The 26,814-nt window shown below is 39.0% G+C and overlaps 1 protein-coding gene and 1 long non-coding RNA gene across 17 annotated transcripts in view; one reads left to right on the top strand and one right to left on the bottom strand.

Moving 5' to 3' along the window:
• EPB41L3 (erythrocyte membrane protein band 4.1 like 3) overlaps window positions 1-26,814 on the bottom strand; it is a 120,139-nt gene that overhangs the window by 5,987 nt on the left and 87,338 nt on the right. For 4 of the 15 annotated variants that reach the window (XM_048507316.1, XM_048507320.1, XM_048507317.1 and 1 more), the window contains exons 13-25: window positions 20,226-20,279; window positions 19,028-19,063; window positions 18,806-18,871; window positions 17,949-18,140; window positions 16,892-16,966; window positions 14,834-15,538; window positions 14,248-14,370; window positions 9,023-9,412; window positions 7,816-7,947; window positions 4,635-4,733; window positions 3,979-4,059; window positions 3,608-3,724; window positions 13-1,973 (exon numbers count right to left, since the gene is read on the bottom strand). In XM_048507316.1, the coding sequence (XP_048363273.1) occupies window positions 3,614-3,724; window positions 3,979-4,059; window positions 4,635-4,733; window positions 7,816-7,947; window positions 9,023-9,412; window positions 14,248-14,370; window positions 14,834-15,538; window positions 16,892-16,966; window positions 17,949-18,140; window positions 18,806-18,871; window positions 19,028-19,063; window positions 20,226-20,279 (2,064 nt within the window). In that variant the 3' untranslated portion in view covers window positions 13-1,973; window positions 3,608-3,613. The remainder of the gene's footprint in view (window positions 1-12; window positions 1,974-3,607; window positions 3,725-3,978; window positions 4,060-4,634; window positions 4,734-7,815; window positions 7,948-9,022; window positions 9,413-14,247; window positions 14,371-14,833; window positions 15,539-16,891; window positions 16,967-17,948; window positions 18,141-18,805; window positions 18,872-19,027; window positions 19,064-20,225; window positions 20,280-26,814) is intronic. The other 11 variants (XM_048507322.1, XM_048507324.1, XM_048507325.1 and 8 more) reach the window with 10 other exon arrangements.
• The window catches only part of LOC125438791, a 27,014-nt gene extending 200 nt beyond the window's left edge, over window positions 1-26,814 (top strand). Inside the window, exons 2-6 of one of the 2 annotated variants that reach the window (XR_007245408.1) lie at window positions 106-290; window positions 7,220-7,496; window positions 8,296-8,515; window positions 9,419-9,869; window positions 25,563-26,814. This is a non-coding gene — a long non-coding RNA (uncharacterized LOC125438791). The remainder of the gene's footprint in view (window positions 1-105; window positions 291-7,219; window positions 7,497-8,295; window positions 8,516-9,418; window positions 9,870-25,562) is intronic. The other variant, XR_007245407.1, reaches the window with a different exon arrangement.

Here is a 26,814-nt window from a genome sequence, read left to right as displayed (position 1 = left end):
AGTTGCACTTACCTGTAACTGCTGTTCATTGAGGTCTTCAGTGAAGGCATACATCTCTCCCGCCTGCCCTGCTGTGAACTCTCTTTTCCTTTTCTTTTTCTCCAGTGGCTCAGGAGGAACTGATGAAAGAGGGTGCAACTGCACCTGAGATCATGATGGTTTTGGCAGGAAAGCTGACACAGCTTCATCCACTAGCAGTTTTAAGCTAGAAAATCTCCAATAAACAGGCCTACACATGCGTAATTCCAGTTTGTGCCTGCACTGAGAACCTCAGTGAACAGCACTGATAGGTAAGTGCAACTCTGTTTTCCATTTAATCTACTCTAAAAAAGTTGATCTTACTTCATGGAAGCTTCTACCACTCAATTCAGTTGGAAACATTTGTGTTTGCACTTTGCTTTTACCAGCATAAGTTGCCTTACATATTTTTGACAGCTCTACAAAATATAATTTATTACCTTTTTTTAAAACTAAAGAATACTGTGAACATTAATGAGCAACTAACCCAAAATAGTACAGGACACAATCTGCCCAAAATTAAGCATTTCTGTCCAACTGAAATAAACTGAATTAAGTGCTTAACTTTGACTGGATTGTGCCCAAGTACTTATTGAAATGGGTACTTTTCTCATGATTCATAATGTGAAAATACAAAATATTTTTTTTCCTGAGCCAATATTTAAAAATAGCTGATTATACTCTTCATTTAATTTACGTGAAGCATGTTATGCAGCTATATAATACAGAAGAAGTCGGAGGGCATCTGTCCTATGTACATAATTGTAAAGGAGTTTGTTTACACCATTCTTTTAGGACTCTGCTTTTCTATGTATGCCTGTACAAATACAATGTGGCACAGTAGAAGAACATATCTTATGCACATTAAAATGTCTTTCACAGAATACAAATGGTATTTGGAGTTTTGAATACAGAAAACATGTTCTTAGACATAGACCAAAACAAATTTGGATGCATTTACCACTTTTATTTCACTATGCAGAAACATACATTCACCATGTGTTGTGATGTGACTGACAGTGTGATGAAGACAGTGTCCCTTAAATGGATGTGAAAACTAAATACCAAAGAATTTTTCAGTAGGTTTTCTGTACAATTTAAGGCTTAACTCTGTTGGGATAGGAAAATGCAATCACACTCTGAAAAGAAACACTTTGTGAGAACAAAAGGGAAATAAGTTTTTTTTAAAAAATCAAGATTTCCGAGTAATAATGCTGTAATGCTAAGGAACGCATAAATTTTAAAATAATCACAACATAATTTATAGGATAAGAATTTGTGAAGGGTGGAAGGTTTCTAACTTTAAACTTTGAATAATCTAAAATTATTAATGCCTATTAAAGGTTTAAAATCAGGTAAACAAAGCACATATTGTAACCATTTAAACAACATTAGAGATTGATCATTGTTTATTAGACAATAATAAAGCCTGTTGACAAAGTATATGATTCAAAGTGTTTACTGAATAAAGTGTGTTATTGGCACATCTAAGGTGATAAAACATTATACACAGTACCTATACAGCTTTTAGTGTTTTAGAGTAATCTTCATTTACCCTAAACAAAAGTTTTGCCACCTAAGAAAATGTGATTTTTTTAAATACTTCCAATAATCTGTGAAGGCATGGACTGTTTTATGTGTAACACAAGATTGCTGTTTTATACTGGTGATGAACGTGCAGGTCTAGATGGAAACTTAGTTTTGGAAAATTAAAATGCTGCATTTTTTGTAATTTGTTCGTTGCTTCATGCAGTATTAGGCTACTAATGGTGATTCAGATTGTTGTAAATGGGACAATATTTCTGCCAGTGTCTTTAGTAGCCATCAAGATCAGTTCTTCCACATTGAAATTTTCTCTGGAGAGATGTAAGCCTGCTGGGTAGAACTAAGACTCCATGTAGGTTCTGTTATTCCCAATGGCGTACATGACAAGTCATATGAAAGCTACGTTATTCCTGCAGTAGAGAGAATGTAGTTAAATTCGATGAAATAATTTATAACAAATCATAGTAGCATTAAATCTCTCTGAGCCTAGTAGAATGAACTCTTTACAGCAGGGCTGAATTCAAATATTAGTGTGAATTATGAATGACTTCTAGTAGAATTGTCTCAAAAATATGATTCAGGCATTCAGTTTTTTACAGCAATATACAACACTTCCATGAAATTATGGAAATAATTTTTATGGAAATAAAATTATGTTGGGACTCATTTCATACATTTCTAAGCTAGGTGAAGGAATCACCCGTCTTTCATATAGAAAACTGCTACGAGCTCTTAGAAGAGAGATCAGTAAACAAAATATCTAGTCAAGCTTTGAAACTGCAGCAAAAAGGAATAATCAGTTTTAGTTTCATATAGTTTAGTAATGTGGCACATGCTGTGCATGCAGAACAGTCCAGGTTAAATCCTCTACATGAGCTGGAAAGATTTTTTTCCATAAAACCATGGAGACCATTGTACATCAGAGTAGATTCTACTGGACCAGATGGACCAATGGTTTGATTCAATATATTACAGCTGCTTATATTAATTATTCATCCAAACAATTTTAAGAAGTATGGTGGTGTCTAAAATGCATACATTTTTTATACCCAGTTCTCAATTACTTTGCAAAGGAGACCCACCAATTAAATATTTTCTTTGTCCAATCTATTGGGTATATCCAACCTCAGAATTTATTTTTAGCCCTTTATTTTATTCACATTTGAATGCAGCAGCATGTAAATCTATTAAGAGGGTACCCAAAATCAATTAGTGACTCCCTATCTTCCATATGGAACATATTACTTCTTTTAACATTTGGAACTAATTGCTTGAAACTGTTGCTATCAGTTCACGCAAAGCAGAAAAAAATCCATTTTTGCACACAACATTCAAAGCCACCTACAGAAGATGCTAGTATTAAGAGTTCTTGCATAGCATGTTAGTATGCACAATGTATTCTAGCACATGCATATAATAACTGCAATACTGTCAAGGTGCCGGTTTAACTAGATGCTTTCAGCATGCCTTTGTTGAAGAACAGCAGACAATGGAAGCTGTATTGTCTGCCCGCAAGAGATAATGCATAGTAGTAGCCATGTAAAAACAAGGAGACAAAGGTATATAGATCCGTGCTTACTACGAAGTTAACTAAAACAACATTTAACAGTGCTTCAACTGTACCTGAACAATGTAGCAATAAAAGCATACTATTCTAATATTTCTGTTCATACTATGATAGGCTGAAGCCATTACCAAAGAAACAAGTATTTACAGTATTTACACTTTCCCACAAGCCGTATTTGTAAGCTGTCTTCAGAACTTATCTAGAAGCATACTGGACTATGAAAAACGCATAGCAACTAGCAAGCAGACACAAGCAAATGGGTTTATTCTATTTCTCTAACTGGCACTGTTCCAAAGAGGGGTAAAAAAATGGCCCCGTGAACATAAAGTGAATTTCATTAGAATCATTGTTTCCATAAAATGTAGTACAAATGCCAGACAGAATAAATAGAGAGGGTTAGAGATGAATTACGAAAGAAGAAATGCCTTTGTTGCATGCCAGCCCAGTGAGTGTCTGGGAAAAATCTCAGCCTCTTACCTGTGGTCAATCCTCCCCATCTTCTGGTGTGATTTCTGTCTCTTTATGTACCACTACTTTGGTCACTGACATGTCAGGGTGCTGCTCTTTGGCCTCTTTAATTGCCTGAGCCAGCGCCTAGCCCAAGGAAACCACAGAAGGGCAAAAACAAGAAGGAGGTGGAACATGCATGATCAGTAGCAAGGTGAAGAGAGATTCATGATCAATTACACAGTTTGCAAATGAGGAAAAGTGATTCAAAACAGGAATATTATCCTTGATCTAAAGACTAATCCATTTCTAAAGGCATACCAATACTAATACGGTCCTTAGATTTATAGATAGAACACAGCAGACTAACTTGGGGATAATTTATAGCTTACATACTATACCTGATCATGGTCAAAGTCTGCATCTCCTGAGATGACTATTCGTTTTTCAATTCTTGTCTCTGATATGCCTCCTTTCACTGTCTAGATGAAAGAAACAAACATTAGCAGTTAACTTTTGATCCCAGTATCCAGGGATTACTTCCCCAACAGCTGCCCAGGATTTACAGAGGTGTATACAGGGAGATGAGTTGGATGAATTGTATCTATCAATCTCTACTATACCATCACAATAATGATGTGCCTAGCATATGACGAGCTGCCAGTGTTTTGATAAAAAGGCACACACTTTTTTATGGCAGTGTTTAACAATGTCTTACTCTTGCAGTGGAGTGTACTAGATATTCCTTGGTCAATGGCATTAAATATCTAGTTGCCACCTGGAACCATATTTGTGGACTTCTGCTTGTCTATATCCAGAGTTGGGAACTGCAAATAATTTAGATGGTGTGTTCATTAATTCAGACAATTGCCACATAATGTTTTCTTGCCTAAATGAGACTCTGTGGTGAAGGGGATTTGGACTCCATAGCTACTACATACAACAAGAACAAAGGATTTTTCCACCATTTTATCTGGTTCTGCTTTCAGTTGCCTAAATTTTTATCCATTTCATAAAAGTCAAACCTGTTTGGGGCACAGATTTTTCAGAAACTTACTTTGGTGATGTGTGTAGTAGTTGTAGTACCAGTGGTTTCAGATGTGATTGTCTGTGCGCTCATCAGAACTCCAGGATCTGAATCAGCACAAGGATCTGCCTAGGGAAAATAAAAGAACAGAAATCCTATATAATGATATATATCTTAAAGATCTGAAATATACTCATCTAATACCATCAGTCATAATATCCTGGACAGTCTAGGCTTCGATGTCCTTGTTTTATTGTTATTGTTGGTTCTTATCTTTCTTGAAAGATAGCTTATAGTGGCAGGGTGTGCTAAAAGACTCCTGTCCTGCCCACTTGCCTCCGGGGTGCCACAAAGTTCCCTATTGTCCCCCTTGCTATTTGATAGCTATATAAAGCCATTGAGGAGATCATCCAAATATTTAGTTAAAGGCCAGTAACATGGCTTTATGTCACTGAATTCCCTTTCCATTTCAGGGAGACAATGAAAATGGTAAACTAATATCTGAAAGTAGTCAAGGGGTTAGGTAAGCATGAATAAAGTAAATATTACTTCAGGTAACATGGAAGCTGTCAATAGTGGTAAAACTGATATGGCGGCAATAGGTAGAAACTGTTCTGGACAGAGCTGGACTACTTGAAAGATCAGATGTGCAGTCTGGATTTTCACTGTCTCGATTTTCACTGTCTTGATAGGCTGCACAGAGGGCTAGGAGTACCCTTCACCAATTACAGCCTGGTTCACCAGTCTGTTCTGCCAGTCGGAATCCACCTTTTCGCAAATAGTAAGGACTTTTGGTCAGTTTTCTCAACTGCCATCTCTATATTATGGAACTTGCCAGGGAAGTGTGTTTGCTTTCATTATTAAAGGTCTAATGCCACCATTTCAAAACATGTCTGCTTCAGAAGACCTTCAACAATATCTTATTTCTTATGCTTGGGATTGTAATGAAGTATTGGTATTAATAGCTTGATTTTAATGTTATTGTATTTTAAACTATTTATGAACTGCTTTGGGTGAGCTATGAACATAAAAGCATACTAAAGTATCTTATAAAAATGAATAAATAAAATAGCAGGAAAATGTTTAATATTGATTACTACTCAAGTGCAGTCAAAGCTCTGCTCCTGCCCCTGAGTTCGAACCCAACAGGTAGCCAGCCAAGATTGACTCAGGCCTCTTCCGCACATGCAGAATGCACTTTCAACCCACTTTTGCAATTGTTTGCTATTCCGCACAGTAAAATCCAGCTGCAAAGTGCATTGAAAGTGGATTATTTTGCATGCGTGGAAGGGGCCTCAGGCTTCCATCCCTCCAGAATAGGTCAAATGAGTACCCAGCTTGCTGGAAGTAAAGTGTAGAGAACTGGGGAAGGCAATGGAAAACCACTATGTAAACATAGTCTGCCTAGTAAATGTTGTGATGTGATGTCATCCCATACATTCAATACAGCATTCAGACCCGTATTAAGGAACATGAAAGACACTGTCGGCTTAACCATCCTGAAAAATCTGCAGCTGCAGAACATGTGTTAAACAAAACTGGACATAGTATTTTATTTGAGAACACTGAAATTCTGGACAATTCAGAAGCTTACTATATCAGACTGCACAGGGAGGCCATTGAAATTCACAAACACCAGGACAACTTCAATAAGAAAGAAGAGACGTTAAAAATTAGCAAAGCCTGGCTCCCAGTACTTAAAAAATGGACTGATAACCCCACCCACAATACATTGCACGCAACCACACCTTTGCATAGCAAGTTCCACCCAAACACTTAATGATTGGTTCCCCACCCTGGGACTTGGACAATATACCACACTAAACTTTCCCTTCTCACTTAGACACAATGTGAGACAGACTTTTCTCTGGGATACACCTCTGAAGAGACCAGCCACAGATGCAGGCGAAACGTTAGGAACAAAATCCACCAGACCACGGCCACACAGCCCAGAAAACCCACCAGAACCAGTTTCTCAGTGACCACTGGCTGTTCCCTGCAAAGGTGGCCTTGTACTAGGTAAGCCAGAATGCACGGGGAACTGCAGGCTGAAGCGGGGGTGGGGAGAGTGGCATGGGGAAGAACCAGCGTGCAGTGTCTTAGCTGCACTCCTGGGAGCTGATGCTGGTTTGATTACATGGTTTGCCAGGGCTCCACCTTGATCTCTTCTCTATCACAGGTGCAGCCCCAGCGCCCAATGGAGGCAGCAACCAAAGGAATTTGGAGGCAGGAGAGATCCTGGAGCCTTACCTCCTTGCGAGTGGTTCATGCCTGGCCCCATGCACAGGAGCCTTGCCCACTCCAGGAGGTGGGAAAAGCCCTTCCTTGGGATGCAGACCAGGGTGGGGAGCAACCACGTGGGGTGCCCTGGCATGCAAGGGTGTGCTGCTCCTTACTTGGCGAGGAAGGGAACAGAGGTAGTCCGGGTTGGTGTGGCCAGAGCCCGCAAACACTTGAAGCCTTCCAATGGGGGAGGAAGGAGGGGGCAAAATGTGCTCCCCACATGATATATTCATGTGGCACCTGGGGTGTTTGGCCCCTCTATACCTTCTAAATATGCTTTTGCATTTACCCACTGTGTTCAGAACTCACTGGATTCTATCTCTGTATTTCAGGGCGTACGCTATTCCTCCCATTTTTTGCATCATTGCAAATTTAATGAATAGTTCTTCCACCCCCTCATCTGGATCATTTATTAAAAAAAATTGAAAAAGCACCAGTCTCAGAATCTAGACACTCCTTCCAATCAGATGAAGTGCCACTGACAATTACTCTTTGGGTGTGGTTCCCAACCAGTTCCCTATCCATTTACCGGTAACTATCCTACAGTCTAGTATCCAGTGTTCCAGTTCAGCTGTCAGCACATCATGGGGAATTTTTACTGAAATCCAGGTAAACATTGCTATTAATCTTGCATAATTAAATAAAAATCCTGATGTTGAACATTTGACGTAATAAAAACTGCAGAAAAACATTTTACTTCCCCTTTTCTAATGGATAGCATTTTTACATCTCCATTTCACTATTATCTGTATGAGACTTTAAAAAATTTTTTGGCTAAGAAGTTTCCAGAATCTGAGATCAAAATTGTATTTAAAAGGTTCCTTTTCAATGCAATTCTTGGGAACTGGGTATACCAGACACAGTGCTGAGTGTCATTCATCTTCACAGCACTTGTCTACATCATGTCAGATGCAACAGAATTTCTTACCTCAGAAGACTCATACGTAATAGTTTTTGTTTCAGTATGAACAATGGGTACTTCCTTCACAGAAATTTCCATTTTCTCCCCACCTGAAGAAACACTCCCAAAATTGATTGTTTCAGTCTTCACAATTGGTGACTGTCATAATGAGAAAAAAAAAAGTAATTTCAGGATATATTAAAATTATGGAGTTCTGAAATAATTTGGGATTAAACAGAAAATGAACTAATTCGGTGACTGCATATGTTGAGAACAAAGATTTGCATTGTAAAACAAAACAATCAGTATGCATCACCAGCACTTTACAGCAACGTTTATATCTAAACCAGAAATGTATTTAATGTAGCACATTTTTAAAGAGCTGATTTTTTTGTTTTGTAATTGCCAGATTCATATAAGCTTATTTTCTTCAATATGATCAAAAGCAGATTAAGATCATATACGTGGCGGTGATTAGATAAGAGAATTTTTATTTTTATTAATCAGCTGGAACAGAGAAAGCTATTCCCAGGCATGAGAAGAGCTTATTGTCTTGATAAGGAAGATCAACATGTGTTTAATTTTTTGTAGAACAGCCAGTGATAGAATTCAAATAATTTAACAACTGATTGTTTACAAGCACCCTTTTAACAACCGGTTCTGCCAAAGTGGTGCAAAGCTGCTGAATCCCACCACTGAGAACAGCCCACTGAAGTTCTGTGTTCTGGTAAGTATTTAGCATGGTTAGGCACTGATGATCAGAAGCACATATTCTTTTTGGCAAACTACAAGATGTCTTGCCTGAACTCAAAACAAACAAAAAACAGAAACCAGCCGTAAGCATCAAGACTGCCATGCAAGGCAGGAAATATGGACTGCTTCATATGTGATATTTCTTACAAAGATTCCCTATTACCGTGTAGGAAAATCGCTTCTATGCAATGTATGTGTTGTCACATGAATTTCCCTTCATAAATATGCAAAGGAATAAATACATGTACAACCATGTTCACATTATAGTATATCCACATTTTACAGCCTAAACACAGCTTTTCTTTATGAAAGCCATCCATGGAAGAAACAAGTGCAGCCTTATCCAAAGAGGAGAAACAAACTGCTCATTAAACAGCAACAAGAATCTAACATCTACTTAATGCTTCATTAATAAATTCAAAGTGAAAATACATCTATTTATGCTTTTTGTAGAACTGGCTAATTAGAAGTGATTAATTACCTCAAAAAGAGGTTTTCGTTCCAGTGCATCCGAAACTAAGGCTGTTGCACTCTGCTGCTCCTCTTGACCATGAGAAACAGTGGCCGTTTCTTCCTGTTTGGTTACAACTTGCTCAGTCTCCTGCCTCTTTTCCTCTTTAGCCCCCTCAGTCACAGCACAGCCCTCCTTCCCTTGAGTGTCAGAAGCCATATGAGACATTGCCTGTGCTGTAGCATCCAGTTGAACACCAGCCAACTTAGCAGCATCCCCACTTGCATGCACATTTATCACATGTTTCTCCTCGAGCAATACCGTTTCCTGCACAACCTTCGTCATGGCATCCTCTTGCAGACGCTCCTCCGTCTTCCTTTCACCAGAACGTACCTCCTGATCAGTCTTTGCTTGTGTTTTCTGCAGGGGAAAAGTAGGGGAAAATCTACTTGTCAGATTTCATTCTTGATGGCTTCAGGATGGGGCAGTCTGACCTTAGGAAAGTGCCTTGCATTGTTGCAGGCAGGGTTGCTAGGCTTTGGTGACCCCAATGTGAAGGGCTTCCCACAATGCTCCCAGACCATCTCTTGAAAAAGCCTCTGATATACACTTTAAACCTTAAGAAATCACACTCCACAATCCATCAAGACAGCAAACATAGAAGACAGTAAAAAAAATGTAAAGAGAAGAAGACATTTCTCCATACATAAGGATGCTAGGATCTGTGAAGTCTCACCTATTCAGAAGCCACTCCAAGATTTAAGCTGCAGAGTGCTGCATGACTTTAATGCGTGGGGTGGGGGGGGAGGGATAGAGGAGGCAAGATGCAAACAAACACTGTGCTGCTCTAGAACGGCAGCAGATGGAAAATTCACCGGTAAGTGAATGAATTTTCCTTTCTACAGTGGTTCAGAGGTGGGGCAATTGGAACTCTGGGATGTAGCAAAGCAGTTCACTTCCAGGGTGGGAACATGCTTCAACCAGTAATCATGTTTTGCAGTAACCATGTTTTGCAAAACTTTTCTGCCAAATGCAGAAGGAGGGAGGATTAACACTTCCCCCCTCCCTCCACCCAGCCCATACAAACACACAAAAACTATACAGCAGTGACAAGTGAACTGACATGCTCATGACTGTCCCATAAATGGATGGAAGAGTCCTATTTTCTGCAGAAGCAGGGGAGGATAGATTTGAGGCTTCTGGGAGCTACTAAATGGCCAACATTTTAAACTGTAGTCCAGATGAGACCACTCCAATCTCTGATTGGCCAATTATTTTATTTTAACCACTTACAGAAACTAACCCTGAACTTATGCTAAATGACTAGTCCAGACCATCTTTGCCTTCGAGGATGCTTGAGAAGGCTGAAAGTCCAGAACAAAAGCAACACTTACCATGAAAGGTAACAGTTTGCTAACCCACGGAAAAATGGTGTGAGTGGCTTAGCACGGGTGATCAGTGGAGGGGCTGAATCAGCTCCTGACCCCCTTCAGTGGTCTTTGCACAGAAGGTGTTAGAGTTTTGGACTAGAATTGTGCATCTTATTTTAAATTTCTATTCAGCCTCAAAGCTCACTGTGTGAACTTGGGTCAGTCACTAGCTGTCAGCCCAGTCTACCTCATATCTCCCTGAGAAACAGGAAGGATAAAACAATGTACCAGATACATGGAATGCAAACATAAGTTAAAACAGAGTATAATAATAATAATAATAATAATAATAATAATAATAATAATAATAATAATAATAATAATAATAATAATAATAATAATAATAATAAATTTTTAAAAAAAAATCAGTTGCAGACTGGTGTCCCAAATGGTTTTTGAGTATGGAAAGATTCTTAGTTAACTGAACTGAAGTTATGCTAAAAATTGGAAAACAGTGTTGTGCTTACCTATAACTGTTGTTCATCAGGTGATTTACTGTACAGGCATATATGGGGACTGCACAGACCTACCAAGGAAAAGGCCTTTCTGAAGCTTTCTGCAAAATGAAATGAACAAGCAGTGCTCCCCCTCCTTTCTGTCTCACACTGGCATTTCCTGCCCAAAGGAGAATGTGAAGGAGGCAGGGAGAGTACTTATCCCTCCGTTCTCCCTTTGCTGCCATGCAGAGGCCATGAGATGGGAAGCAAGACAACCCACCACAGAGAAAGGACGAAGGATGTGTGCTTGCACAGAAGATCAACCGGTGAACAACAGTCACAGGTAAATGCCACACTGTTTTCATCGTTGTGGTCTCTGTGCAGTCTCACATGGAAGATTAGCAAGCTCGCTTTTCAAGAAGGTGAGTGTGAGATAAGCAAACGAGTGATTGAAGTGCTATTTTTCTCGCAGCTGCGACCAGAATCTACATCAATAATGTAGCGGTTGATGAAAGTCAAGAGGATAGCTCAGGTCATGGTTGAGGGATACCTTCACAAGGAATGTTGTGGAAGATACTTGGGCCTTGGTGGAGTGAGCTTTTAGGGGCGCCGGCCAATCCACCTGCATTTCAATGTATGCCAGTTTTATAGCTGAGACCACCCATCTGGATAACATTTGGGAAGATGCTGCCTTTCCCTTTTTGGAACCACTGAAGCAAATAAACAGACTGGGTTCCTTTCTGAAGTTATTCGTACAAGTCCAGCGAATGGAGGGTTTGTTCTGTCAGTGAGCTCAGGGATGGAAAAAACACTGGTAGAATGATGTCTTGAGCTCAAAGGAAGCAGGAGACTACCTTTGGAAGAAAACTGTCTGCATGAAACATAGGAAAGGAGGATTACACCTCAAGACTTGCAGTTCCCCCATCCTGTGGGCTGATGTAATAGCTAGCAATATATATAGTCTTGTCAACACTAATGATAAACTCCACTGGTTTTATTGGCAGGTATAGATTCAAGAGCCCTTTAAGAAACTTCCTTTAGCATGCCATAGTAAAACCACTGATACCATTATAACATGCAGAGATTGTAGCTAGGTAAATTTTGAGTGATAGGGCTGCCAAATGATTGTCTTTGAATGACAAAGGGTGCTCACAAATCTGTGATAAGGGACATGACTCTGGATCAAAGTGAGATGCAACCAAAACCTCTGAGACTGTGTCTGACCAGGTGACTATTGACTTATAATGGTGCAATGAGTTTATGTTGTGGTGGAGCAGATGACAAATTAGGAGGTCTTTTGCTGGTGGGACATTCCTTGAGTCAGAGATTGTACAGTAGGAAACCAGACTCTCCTGGACCAGAATGGAACAATTATGCAGAATGTTTTGTTGGTCCTTATTTTGGCTACTACCGTGTGAATAATACTGAATTGCGGAGAAGGAAACATAGAACAGGTGTCACTCCTGCCTGAGCTGGAATGAATCCCCAAATACCTCCCTGTCTGAAGCTTCTTGGGAGCAAAAAAGTAGGTGTTTTGTGTTGTCTCTGGATGCTAAGAAGTCTATCTGAGGGCATCCCACTGGTTGACAACTGGGAGCAAGTACTTGATGTCTATCTGCCACTCTTGATCTACTGTCGACTCTCTGCTGAGGATATCCACAACGGTGCTGATTTGGCCCTGATGTGAATGGCTGCAAGGGAGACTTTGTTTTGAATAGCCCGTGGCTAAATGTGCATTGCTGTCATGTTGTTGGATGATGGAGCATGTGCTTCCTTGTTTGTTAGGGAGAATTTGGCTGTCATGTTGCTGGTCGCCACCAACACTTTTCTTGACAAGGTTAGTGGGGAAAAAAGAAGCGCATATTGGATTCCTCTTAATTAAAAAACGCTGATGTGTAACTTAGATTTCCTGTAAGACCATGTACTCCTTACTTATGCACCATCACAGTGTGCACCCCAGCCAATCAGGACAGCATCTGAGAAAACCTCCACCTCATGTTGGTGGGTGCCCAGTTCTCAAACCCTGTGACCACCAATGCAGACCTTTAATACTATCCTGGGGATAAAAAACCTCTTCCAATGGACTGGGAATCAAATATGTGAATAAATCAGTTTTACAAGGGTCTTGTGCAAGTCTGGTGAGGGGGACAACTGCTGTTGTGGATGCCATGAGCTCTAACCATCTTTGGATTTTCTGGGCTGATTGAAATCTACAGCGGGAGAATTGCTTTACAATGGATTGAATCGTGTGTGCCTTTTCATGAGAAGAAAGGCTCTGCCTTCCACCGAATCTATTTGAGCATCCATAAATTCTATGGTCTGGGTGGTTTGCTGATGGGATTTTTCCCTGGATAACAAGAAACCAAGAGATTCTTCAGTGCTAATCAGGGTGTAATAACATTGTGGAGATTTGTCTGTCATGAGCTAGTCATCAAGTTAAGGATAAATGGTTCATCCATTCACCCTGAGACAGGGCTCTACCACAGAGACACACTTAGTAAAAACCCTGGGTGCAGCGGTCAACCCAAAGGTCAACCCAATGTTTGTCTCCAAATTGAAATCTGCTGGATGCAAGCGCGCAACTTCAAGGCTGCCCCTGCTTGCCAGGAGGAGAGCAGCAACAGTGCACGGTAAATGAGTGACTGTCATGCTGGATATGGAGGAGGAGAGCCCCTCCCCACTAGGAGCAAGTAGAGCCCAGTGGGGCAGCAAGGTGCCCTCTGCTTGGCTAAGCAGGTGCAGCAGCCCAGCCCTCACCTCCAGAAGCAAGCACAGGGCCGCTGAATCGCTCCCCGGCCCATGTGTCAAACTACCCCAGCCCGCTTACCTGGCCAGCTTGCCCACTGCTTGATTGGCCTGTCTGCTGCCCATTCAGCCTTGCCGTCCACCAGAGAAGTAGGCAAGAGGGACACAGTTTTGGGGGGAGAGTGCAATTTGGTGGGGTGCACTTTCAGTACTTGCTCCGAGCACCAATTACTGATGGTAAACCACTGGAGGTGGTCTGCCATTGCCTCTCACTGTGTAGCAACCCCAGACCCCATCTAAACTTTTTATCAGACCAACCCAGCTTAGCTTCTGACAAGGTCGAACTAGACTGGGCTACCCAGGACAGGGTTTAGTGGTATATAGGCCTTAACATTTATAATCGGAAGAGATAGTATAGCATTCTGTTCACTTGTATCAATGCTGCAGTTCTGTGGCCCTCAAGCAAGCATAATGGCTAAAACCAAGAGAAATATGTGATTCAAGCATTTTCCAACATGCATGTTTTTAGGAAACTTAAGCATCTAACTAAGATCACATATTAATATGCAAAAATAAGGAACATTCCCCTCTTTCCAAAAGCACAGTCCCATATTAAAATCTAAAGATGGAATCAAATGGCCACCTGAACCCAGCTAGGTGAAGTAGGTGTAACCCCTCCTATGAACTCAGTTGGTTTTCTTGCGGATTCTATTAAAGTGAAGATATCTGAACCATCCAAAGTTTTTTCACTGGAGAGCCGTTTTGTCTAAATGGACAGAGAAATGTACAGTCACACAAACAAGGAGAGGAAGACAGACACAGACAGGTTATGTTAATTGGCAAAAGTAGAGACAAAGACAAAGGAAAGGAGGAAAAGTGGCAGGGATACGGAGAGGAAAATAATGGGAAAACAAAAGAGCACAAGTCTGTATTGACTATAAGCAGTAATCTAAAAAGCAAAATAGTTAGCAATAGAATTTGGGCCCCCTTCAAAAGAAGCCATGGCAATAGATTACATTTCAGTAACAGTGATTTTTAAAAGTTTAAAAGCCTGAAAATGCCCGCTTGGTATTGTGTTAATTGACAAACCATGAGGAAATAATAAGAAGCTGGGTTGGCTGTTGTCAACAGAAAGCCAAGCAGCAAAAGGACCAAAAGGCAGGGTAGTGAGCATATTGCCTAAAGAAGTCATGCTTTTATTTTTAAACTGTGGCAAAGTTGCATGTTACCACTACTCTTGATGCTGATGATTCAGTAACATAGTGAGCAGTAGCAATGGTAAAGGGTGGCTCTCTGGAATATTTCCATTCTGATACACTCTTATCTTTCCAACCAAGCGGCTCTCCTTTTAGTCTTTCACTGTCAAGAGGTTTTTCAGCTCTGGCCATCTGCATGCTCCCCGCTGTATCATGCATCATTTTCTGTGTCTTCTTCAAACTTTCATCTTCAGGACTCTGCAGCCGGGAATCTGCCTCTTTAATGGGAGTCAGTGATTCTGATACCCTTCTTTTTGCATCAGACAACCTTCTGGCATCTCCGTCTGTGATTGGTTCTAGAATTTCATACTCTGCTACTACAGGAATGATTTTCACAGATTCTGGCACTGCCCTTTCCATTTTTTGCAACGCTTCAAGTGACGACGTACATTTTTCTCCCTCTTTTATTTTAGTGGTCATGGTTACAATTTTTCCAGAGACAGTATCGTATGATTTTCCTAAGGTGTACGTTTTCTGTTTATTTTCATCTTTCGACTGTAATTCACCTTCCAAGTCCTCAAAGGTCTGTATATCTGTGGTAGTGGGTTTTAAAAGCTTGGCTGGGATGTCACCAGTTTTACTGCTCACAGTCATTACTTTGTATGTCACAATGGTTTTCGATTCACCATCAACTACCTCAGTGGGTACTTTGTCTACAATAACCCAATCCTCAGTGCCCTATATTTGAAATATAAAAGCTAAATTAGAACAGCTAATTGTTTATCTTGGCATTAGGAAAGGAAAGTGAAATATAATATCTTTTAGGACATTTATGGTACCATGCTGAGAATCCAAATGTTGTGAATTCCACCTTTGTATAGATTTCAAAGGCCTATAGACAATTTACAGGCTGAAATTTACAGAAACTAAAATCCACAATAAATGATAACATAAGAAAATCACTTTGCCTTAGTAATTTCCCTAACATACCACTGGTCCTTAAAAATATTGTATATTTATACCAATTTTATACGTACACAACTTAATTTACAATTAACCATTTAGTACATTATAACCCCAGGATTCAATCCCAAGTATACTTATTCACAATCATATCAATCATTTTTGCTTCTAAATAAGCATACTTAATTGTTGGGCAAATATCAAGCTCAAACCCTTATATTTCAGAAAGAATGCGAGAGGTGTGATTTCAGTTAAAACCATATACACTGTTTCCTTTACAGTTTTCTGGCTATTAGTTTGATGAGAAGTGATTCTACTGCCAATAAAATATCTCTTTTGCAGCTTCATAAACTCTCTTGCAGCTTCATGGAAAACTTCATAAGCATTTAACTTTCTGTATCCATCAGAGAAGTCAAAGGCTGCAGTTTACATTTTAAAATATTTAGATGTTTTAGAGATTTAGATTTTAGATATTTGGATACGGAATTATTGTTTCCCACCTGAATGAAGGTGGAATGCCCACAGGCCTATTTCTCTCCCCACTCCTGCATACAGAGATAAGCAGTCACATGATGTGAGTTCTAAGAATAAAGATGGTTTGCACAGATTTCCTATTAATAACATAACACTTGAATGTGCAACAGTGTACATGCCAGAGAGGGCAGGGAAAGAAAGAGGTCTACACTGCATCCATTAGGAACTGTGTGCACACACTGCCTGTACAGTGAAAGATCATACTCATAAAAACATATGCTCAACGCAAGCACATTTCTACACACTTGTGTCCTATAGGAATTTATGGCAAGGGAGATAAAACTTTCTGATATGTATGTGTATAGGAAACCTACTATTTGTTTTAATGTGTGAAGTAGATAAGAAGAATTTTTAACACTATATTATTTAGCATACTGTTTGCAAGGAGTGTTTAGTATATAAATGCCAACATCATACCAAAGGATTCTAAGATCCACCTACTAAGGGTCTAGGGAATAAGTCTCACAGAGATCTTGAAGGCCTTTTCACATTATTTCCCCCCAACATTCTTCCCCATGATCCTGTCCACCAATGAACAAGCAAATCACTGCCACAAAACTACCTTTGAATCATAAGAATCTGGACATTTTTTACCTGAGAATCTAGGCATGTAGTGCTCTCCTTCTGTAAAAATATACGTTTTTCAGATTTTTCTCTTTCTTCTTTGGTCTGGCGAATAAGAGGAAGTATGGAATATATAATTTTTATTTAATTTACAAAGTGAAACACTCCTCCCCCCAAAATGTCTTCAATATTTAGAAAGAACCATAGGTTTCCTCATGCACTTATTCAGGTCTGGAATGGTTCATTTAGACTTGGTACCACTGGAACCAAGGATACTCATATCCTTTCCACTGGTAGTGGAAAGTACTGCTTGGATCTTTGCCTGAAGCAGCACTGGATAGAGCTTTCCCCCAAAGTGATATTTTAGGTGTGCTCTTTGTTGAGGCATAGTAGGCATCATTTTTGGTTGTCTAAATGGTGACCTGCATTTTTTAAACAGCATTTTTTTTTTGTCATTCCATAGACTCTAGATATGTTCATGAGGTAAATTTTATCAGTGTGAAAAGAAGGGATGTTCTGTGAACAGATCTCTCTCAGAGGTGGTGGGGAGAGAACTAAGGAAAGGGTACTCTGCCCTCTCTGTAACACACTGGAAAAGGCAGGAAACAGTGTGGGGGAGGCCTGTGCATGAGTAGCATGAGTGCAGTACTGTATAAGGACAACTGTGAACTTCCACTTATAGTAAATTAAGCCAAAAGATACAGTAAGCAATTCTTTAGTAATCTCTTCCTACTAATAATCTCTATAATAGCTTTAAATTATCTTTTTTAATAGTCCAATGGTTCACACTAATCAAAAGAAGTAGTTAACATCTATTCTAATTTTGGGGTTGGGGGGGATACCGAAGCTAAAAAACAGGAAGTCAGTGACCTCTTCCACACATGAAGAATAATGCACTGTAAATTCACTTTCACAATTGTTTGTGAGAGGATTTTGCTATTTTGCACAGCTGCAAAGTGCATTGAATGTGCATTATTCGGCATGTGCGGAAGGGGCCAGTGTCATCCTAAGCAGAGTTATACCCTTTATAGAAGTTGGTGGCCTTAGAAGAGTGTAGTGGCTTAGTGCAGTATTGACAGTCACTCACCTCTTCAGGCACAAGTGGTTCAATCATAGGAGCTTCCTCTTGTCTTGCAGCTAGCCGGACGGGTGATGTTGAAAGCCTCTTTTCCCATTCATTGGTCCCTGAGATTTCTGTGGAGGTTTCCAAAAATGTCCGTTTCAGCTCACTTATATTTGTCTGATGTTTCATCAGGTCTTCTTGGGTTTTATCTAGTTCCTGGGGGGAAAATGCAACATTTTGTAACTCAGTTTATGTAAACTGGAAAAAAAATGGGGGGAGGGATCAAACCATGTAAATTAGTTGGCAAAAACAGGGAAAGAAGCCTTGGAGGGATTAGATTTCACAGCACTAACACAACACACTTGTGAAACAGTGGAATTTTTGAAAGATAGCTACAGAGAAACTCTTAGGCCCGCTTCACACAGTGCATGGTAGCAAACCAGTGTTCACCACTGAATGTACTCTTATGAGGAAACTACCCAGTTCCCTGGTGAGTATACTTGTATAATATATTCATTTTCAAACTCATTTACTGCAATAGCAAATAACATTTTTGCTTTTATGTGTAAGATATTTTATGGGGACACTTTAAAAATGCAATGTGTAAAGTGGTCCTCATTTCTATGAGCATCAAATGTTCTAAAGGACTGTCAGATTCCACACGCATTCTAGACTCTACCTACAAAATACTTTTTAAAAAAAATCTAGGCATACACACAGAGTCCTAAAAGACAGTGTAACAAAACATTTCAGAAGAGAAATAGCTGTTTAATTAATTAGCAAGTGAGGATACATCATGCATCATAGTGTAGATTCACAGTTTAACCACTATAATCAAAAACACATATACAGTACATGCACTGGTATATACCAATACCAACCTCTAACATAAGATTACTATGTTTGACATACACATTTTCACCCTTTATGCGCTTAATCAGACTACTCTGAAAAAGTGAGAGAGAAAGGGAAAAGTAAGGGTGACAATATTAAAAGGATACATGAATGGTATAGTAGGCAGAATTGGTAAATGTCATACTGAGAAGAAGAAATTTCTGCAGGCACCAACAGTTAATTCTGCTTCCAAACATAGACACACTCACCTGTGTCTTGAGATCACCATCTTCCTCTTGATCCGACTGTTAGCATAAGAAAGATTTGAAATAATAAATTAAATTATTACAATAAATTAATATACACAATACATGCATAATACAGTGCAAATATTTCAGATTACATTATTTTCACAATATTTAAAGTTTCAATAATCCAATAATCCAAAAATCCTTTCAATAATCCTGTAGATCAGAATTACTAGTGCAATATTTCAGACAAAGTGGGCCCATGGACTGAAAGCAGCTTCCATCAGGTCATTGAGTGTGTTCATGTTTGCAGATGGTGAACAAATGTTTCATCTAATTAACTAATAACTCTAAGTCACCGAGATACTCTAATACTATTTGTTCTCTACCTAACATATGTTGAGTAATTATAATTATTTCAATAATTTGATTAAAAAAACCAAATAAAGGCAATGCATTGTCAAAAAAAAGTTTGTGTTTCATATTTGTGTTTTACTGGAGCTTTACAAATATTAATATGATTCACACAGAATATTTTGCAACATGAACATTACATAGAATGAATTAATATAAAGTAACACTTGTTACTAATTCAGTAATTCAGGCCAAACTATACATGACATAGGGAATCAATAATCCTGATCTTTTGATTGTTTTTTTTCCATTAAAAGAAACCAGTAAGGCTCCAAATTTGACTGACACTAGTTTTTAGATATAACTGACTTCTTCTTTGCCAAATACTATTAACATTTTTTTCTCCTACTGGGCAAACAGCAGTTTCTAGGACAAGGGAATGGAATTTAAATCAGAAAAATGGTGTGAGGAAAGGGCTAAATTTTCCCCAGCATACTACTCCAGTTAAATGTGAAGCTTCCAACACTTGCTTTAGTGTCGGGGTCCCCAACATTTTTAAACCTGTGGGCACATTTGGAATGCTGAACAATACACCGTTTTTAAATTTTCAAAATGTGGCAGGTGCCATAGTTTTCCAGTCATCACTTGCAAGTACTTAGAAACAAAAAAAACACACCCTTGTAAATTATTGATATGTGTATAGTTTTTTTATTAACTCATAACTGATGTCTATGTATTTTGTATAGCTTGAGGTCCCCAGTATATCTGAAGAGTACCACTAAATAAACATGCACACAGCACTAACATAGAGAATCTTGTAGCTGAAGATATTATTTGACAACAATGTGATTACAACTGAACAAACCTCAGTGGCAGTAGTTTCACCATCAGCAGCAGTATCTGTCCTTTCACTGTCAGTCTGTTTTGTTGCACGAGTAACCAGGGTCCAGCAAGAAAAAAGAATAAACCCAGTTTGTCAGTAAATTTAAGTCACAGCCTGATTAGCCAACTCTACATCCCTGTGAATTGCACTTGAGTTACTTTCCAAACATAGCTTATTTAAAGCAGCAAAATGAGACACACCAGAATCAGAGGAAGGCTCAAGGTATATTCTACAAAATGTTACTAGAAAAAGGCATGTAATTGTAGCTTTTAATTAATCTGAGGAAAGCCAAGTAGCTCTGAACAAGAATTAAAACTTGCAGGAATACACACCACAATTTTTGTAACTTTTAATTAAAAATTACAGAACAATATGATGTTTCAACTAATATTTTGAAAGGAAAACATAAATGTGTGTGTGTGTATGTATGTATGTAACCCACATTAGCAGTCACCTGACTTTCAGGTCCTCATGTATACAGATTCTGATATCCTTGCTTGTAAAAAAGGCTAAGTGGGTATCTGCATTACCAAAGAGTTCAACATATTAAATATGCTACAGTCTGCCTTTGAGAAAACAGCAACTCTTGACAAACATCTGTAATTGCTAAGGCAGAAATGCTGTTGATAATTCTGCTCATAAGGGAATAATTTTAAAATGACAATATTTATCATTCCAGTGTACAAAACATGACAAAAAGATTTTTTTAAAAGAATGACATTTACTAAGTACAAATGATAAAAATGAAACAAAGCACAGCATTAACTAATGACTCTAAGTCACCAGGTGAGGAGAAAACTAATGACTTTAAGTCACCCTTATCTATTAGTGATTTACACTGTATCAAGAATAACTCTAATATATGCTGAATAAAAAGAAATTAGTACAGATAAGTATAGACTGAATCAGTTTAAAGTAAGAATAATCTTTCAAATTTTTCAAACAGTGTCACAGTGTCCCCAATCACAACAATACAGATTCTGTTAGCATCAGTTAAACATCTACTGCTGGTCACAAACAATACATTGTTGTGAGATTAATGACGTTTTCTGAAAGTACCATGTGGGTGATACCCTGAAAATGAATACAGGCAATGTTCCCAGGATTTGGCTCATCTGAAAAAAACAGTCATGCAAGTGTCAGTCTGAAAAAAATGAAGAGCAACTTTGCCTAGCCACTATGGCCCTTTCCGCACCATCGGCATAAACAATACTGACACACACACCGGGGACCGTTCGCATGGATGGTCCCGGGAGGGCGGCAGGCGGTAGCACAGCCTTCACACAGGCTGCACCATTGCGGAAAGCCTACCTTGTCTCCAGGCTTCCAGCTCGTCGCAGAAGCCAGGGGACACGCCGCCGCAGCCTGGAGCAACGGCTCTGGAGTCACAGGCCAGGGGGTGTCTGTCCCCTGGCCTCTGCGACAAGCTGGAAGCCAGGAGACAAGGTAGGCATTCGGGAAAGGGGAGGAATGGCTCCTTCCAGCTGCTGTTGTTCGCACGGCAGCAGTTGGAAGCTGCTGTTTCCGAAATACCTCGCTCAGGGAGCGAGGTTTGGAAACAGCGGCTTTGCACTGCTCGGGGTTGCGAGGCTGCTGCTGCTGCGATGCTAGGAGTTTTAGATGGTAGCAACAATGAAGCCTGGCATAAATTTGCAGCAGAATTGGCGGGGGGGGGGGGGGGGGGAATAAAATCTTGAGGTAACAGAGAGGGCTGTACCATTGGGTCTGTAGGTGGGAATGAAATTTGTTTGCTCCACCTCGTAAAAGTCCTGGGCAAACAATGAAAAAAAATCTGGCACATCAGAAAGGTTCGATACCCTTCTGCTCTCTACTAGCATCCTATTAATCACATTTTAAATACAATCAAAAACAGATCTGTGCCATCGTAAACCCATTCTACCACCTCAGAATTCTGTCACAGCCCCACCATTGCATATTAGTTTAAAGACAAGTGTTAATGGCATTTCTAATTTCCCCAAATCTATTTGTTCGTAGCATTTGCAAAATACTGATATGGCATCTGATAATGTGAAGGCTTTTTTCTGGAAAAAGCAATTAAAAATATATTGTATGTTGCAATTTCATTAGATTTTAAAAATAACTCTACCTCATGGGATCTTCTGTTTTTAGAGATAGTTACTAGAGATACAGGTGGCACTTGTCAAGTATTAAACTATATATTTACTGTGTTCAACTTTAAGACTTAAGTAGTGAAATCTGGAATGTTTTCTATATTTGGAAGAGAAAGGAATCAAAAATACTCACACATAGTCTTAATGTGTGATGGGTAGTACACTTATTTTGTACTCAAAAATGCATGCTAGAGAATGAATGTGCTATTGAGAAAACAGCATAAATTTTCTTCAGTTTTAAAAGCTTATTTTATTTTGTGGTTTTACAAAAATAAGCTTAAAATATTTATTTTCAATGCAGTTTGATTCAGCATAGTAGCAGTAAAATTGGTTTTGGGAAACCAACCACTCCACTGAATGTAAATCACTAAATACTTCTTAAGAGTTGGGCAGCCCAATCCAAGACACCACTTGCTCATGCATTATCAGGGTAACTACATCCCTGGTCTCAGGGAAGTGTTGGAGAAGGGAAATGGGGCCACACCCACTCTTCTAGTTAATTCAGTAATCCACATTAGGCCTAGACCTATTCCAAATGAATATTATGGCTACTTCGTCCCTTGCCTAATCAACCAATGTAATGTGCAGTACATGTTATGAAGCACAGCAGAGTTCAATAGCTGTTATTTGAATGGCTATACTTGCATTTTAGTATTGTATTTAGTATGGCGATATTCCATGACACTAACTAATATGTGCATATATTAATAGTCACAAAAGTTATCATGAATTGATTACTCATTAGTGGAACTTGGAGTCCTCTTATTTATCAAGAATATAAAACCAAATTACTTTGATATACAGTAAATTTTACTTTAGTAAGATTATTCGACCATCAACAATCAAAACATTTTCAGGTGCTATTTATTGTAACTGTTAAATAGGCTCTGTATTCTGAGCACTTTTATCAGTCTGTCCTTCTGGGTTGAATTATCCAGTGCCCAGTGATATTTTTAATCACACCTTGTAGCTGTCTCTAGCTGTAACTTGTATACTCCTCTCCATCGAATTACTTCTCAATCTCTTTATATTTGGAAACTTTTCTCAAATGCACAAGGTCCATCACTATGATGGTAGAGGGAATATATGTCATTCTTGCATTAACGTAATTGCTACCTTTTAACATGATCCTGCCTGCATAAACTGACAGTTTCTATCAGATGGGATATAAAATCAGTAATCCTTAATTGCAAATATGCAATTGCAACTACTATCAAGGGCTACAACAATAGACAATACTTTAATAAGGGATATAAAGACTTATCTAAAGAGTTGTTGATGCATTTTCCTTGGCAGCTCCTCTATCAACGGGAATATTTAATGAAGCACTAATTGGATTTGCAGTGAAATGTAAACTTAATAGAGGCCCTAAAAGAAAGTTTTTCTAGGAGTAGCAAGTTAAAAGGTCGAGTAAATAATTACTAACCAACTTTAATTTCTAAGTGATGCACTACCATTGTAACTAGCAGGCACGTAAAGGCTTTTCAAGAGCTTAAAAAAAGTTCCTGACAAATGTTATTTAGCTTTTATTAATAATTGCTGTGTTTTGTTTTGCTGATGTGATGTAGACATGCCCAAGTTTAAAATAAATTTTCATGCAATATGTTCAACAAGAGAGGCACCCTGGATTAGGCACAAATCTGGGTAATCTACCATGGAAGTACTGGTCTTGGAGTAATCATAGTCTCAGAGCTAAAGCCTGTGCATTTCTATTCCCATGTGAATTTGCTTTGGATTGTAGTAAAAAATCCGACTTTTGTAAATAGCAGTTTGGTACATTACTAATCCAAATGTCACAAACAGGCTGTTGTTTGACAGAAGATAAGAAGGTGGGTATTCCAGAATGTGTGTGTTCAGGATTGAACCCTAACTGAATTTATATTCCAATAGGAGAATACAAAACACAAATCTGGTTGCCACTATTCATCATAATGTACACATAGGGCAATAGTGACAATAAATGACAAACTTGATATCAACTTTTTTAATTGTGCAAAAATTTAACAGATCTGTGTAAGACAGACTGAATCGCTTTTGAATGGTATTAACAATATTTACATACTGCCTGGATAGTCTACTTCCTTGGCAAACAGACAGAAAAGTGCCCTTCACATAAGAAGCACTAAATTCAGCAGTGCATGTGTAGTGTGGTCGACATATTTTCTCTGGCAGTTTCTCAGTTAGTGGGATTATTTAATGAAGCACCAATGAGCTCTGTGGCTGAGAACCTTGAAGAATGCTATCTGGATATGGGCATTATAACATACTTCAAAGACTGGATATATTTTATTATGCACGTATTTATTTACAAAGTTCTTAAATTACTTGGCAGAACTGTACTGGATGCTGACCCAGTGCCTTACAAACATGAAAGGCTACTAAATGAATTATGTACACATTTTAATTTTAAACTGCTACAACATTTATAGTTGGAAAATTCAACTATATATAAGAACTAGACTTAATTATTTCTTCCTTGATGGTTCTAAAACCAGCTGAATAGTTACTGAGTTAGAAAATAAGATTAAAATATCTTAGGTTGTAAATAAGCTCTTTTAAAAGTGATTTGTGGCAATTTGTAAATACCACCACCTCATACACGTACTGTTGTGCCTAACCCTGGGGCCCAAGCTAAACTCTTAACACAACAGAGGTTTTAAAAAAAAATCTGAACATATTAGCACAGACAGAAATGAGGCTCTGAAAGTAGGACTACTATTGCAGCATTCTAACACTGTTTAGGACTGAAGCAATGAACACAAAAAAAGTGTGTTCTGTGCCGAGGTACACACCTCTTCCTCTGAACTGTCACTCAGGTCATTGTCAAGTGAAGCACTCAAGGAGGCCGCCTTGGGCTCCAGGTAGCAGAGGCACATAGCCAGAGGAAAGGAGAGAGTGAGGGCGTATGGCACTGAGAAAGAGGCAGACAGCAGAAAGAAAAAGATGAACAGAAAACAAGGCACAAGGGAAGGTGAGCGAATGGGAAGAAAATGCTGTATGCTTTCTGGGAGGAAGTCAGTTTCAGAGAGATTAGGAAAGGATAGGTAGCCATCATCATCAAGGAGAGAAGGAAATGATTCTGGAAGTTGCAAGGAGAAAGAAAACAATGTTCCACCTTTGCCAGATTTTTGCTTATAGTTAAATGCTGTATCTCGTTCAACTAAGCAAACTTTCCCTTTTCTTTCAGAGTCCAAGTCAGACTCGTTGAGTTTTTGAACAGAGTTTTTAGATGTCTCACAATCAAGTGACTTTCGACCATTTTCCTTGCATCTCCTGCGGAGTTTTGTTGAAGACTCAAAGGAACTGGATTGTGAGGATGGAGATGACTGTAATGAATCAGTGCCAAGCAAAGGTGGCTGATGAGGAAGAAGAAAGAGCAGCAAACAAAGTGCAAGAGCAAAAAGGACAAAAAGAAAATTTAAATTAGTTAATTTCCCCTGTATATAAAATTAATTACACAAGATTAAAGAATGCCAAATTTATTCACCAGATTAAAATATACCAATTCCCATGCTGCATGCCATAATTATTCAAATAAAGGGTAGCAGCCCAAAGAAACAAATTTGAAAAACAACCTGTCTGTTAAAGTATACTGGTATGAGTTCTTATGTTTAAAAATGTTGTGCTATAGAATGGTTGTGCATATGTTGTTTAAAATTATGTAGAAATTCCATGCCCCTCTCTATTCATTAGAAATTAATTCGAAATTAGAAATTCATGACTTCTCAAATACAAAGGCTGAATTCACAAAATCTTTGCACACTGTCTCCTTCTATTCACATGTCAATTCCTTCCTTCGTTTCAGGATGCTCTAAAACATGGCTACACTTACCTGTAACTGATGGTCATCAAGTGTTTTTCTGTACAGGCACATACTGAAACTGTGCATGCTCTGCCCAGCCACAGACATCTAAAAGTTTCTGACAGTACAAGAAGCTAAAGGAGCACGGAGCTCTCCCATCTTCCAGTGCAATTTCCTGCCCTAATCGCCTAAAAAAGAAAGGCCATCTCTCTCAGTGTATTGAGGTTGCCGCTGGTAAAGATACAACCTTAAGAAGACCAAAAAAAGCTCACCACAGTGCACAGAAAGGGATGTGTGCCTGCACAGAAGAACACTCAATAACGGTAACAGGCAAGTGCAACCATGTTTTCACTGTCATGTCTTTTGTGCAGTCCCACATGGGAGAGTAGTATACTTCTGCCTCCTTGGTGCCCAGAATGACTCCCTGTACAGGAACAGAAAGGTGAACTTGGACTGAGGATTTTGCTAATCCTTTATATTTTAGACTTCATTGGTAATCCAGCAGTGATGAATGAGAGCAAACTGTAGGCTCTGAGCCTGCTATAGTAGGCCAGGCTCCATTTCAGTGATGGTGTGGTAGAAGGCATTCTAATTGCTGAGAACATTCTTTGTACCAGCTGGGAGAAAGTCAAGACAG

This window comes from Sphaerodactylus townsendi, linkage group LG09 (genome assembly GCF_021028975.2).
Source record: "Sphaerodactylus townsendi isolate TG3544 linkage group LG09, MPM_Stown_v2.3, whole genome shotgun sequence".
NCBI classification, from domain to species: Eukaryota; Metazoa; Chordata; class Lepidosauria; order Squamata; family Sphaerodactylidae; genus Sphaerodactylus; species Sphaerodactylus townsendi.
Note: the sequence above shows the minus strand (reverse complement) of the source record. Positions and strands in the feature narration are given on the sequence as shown.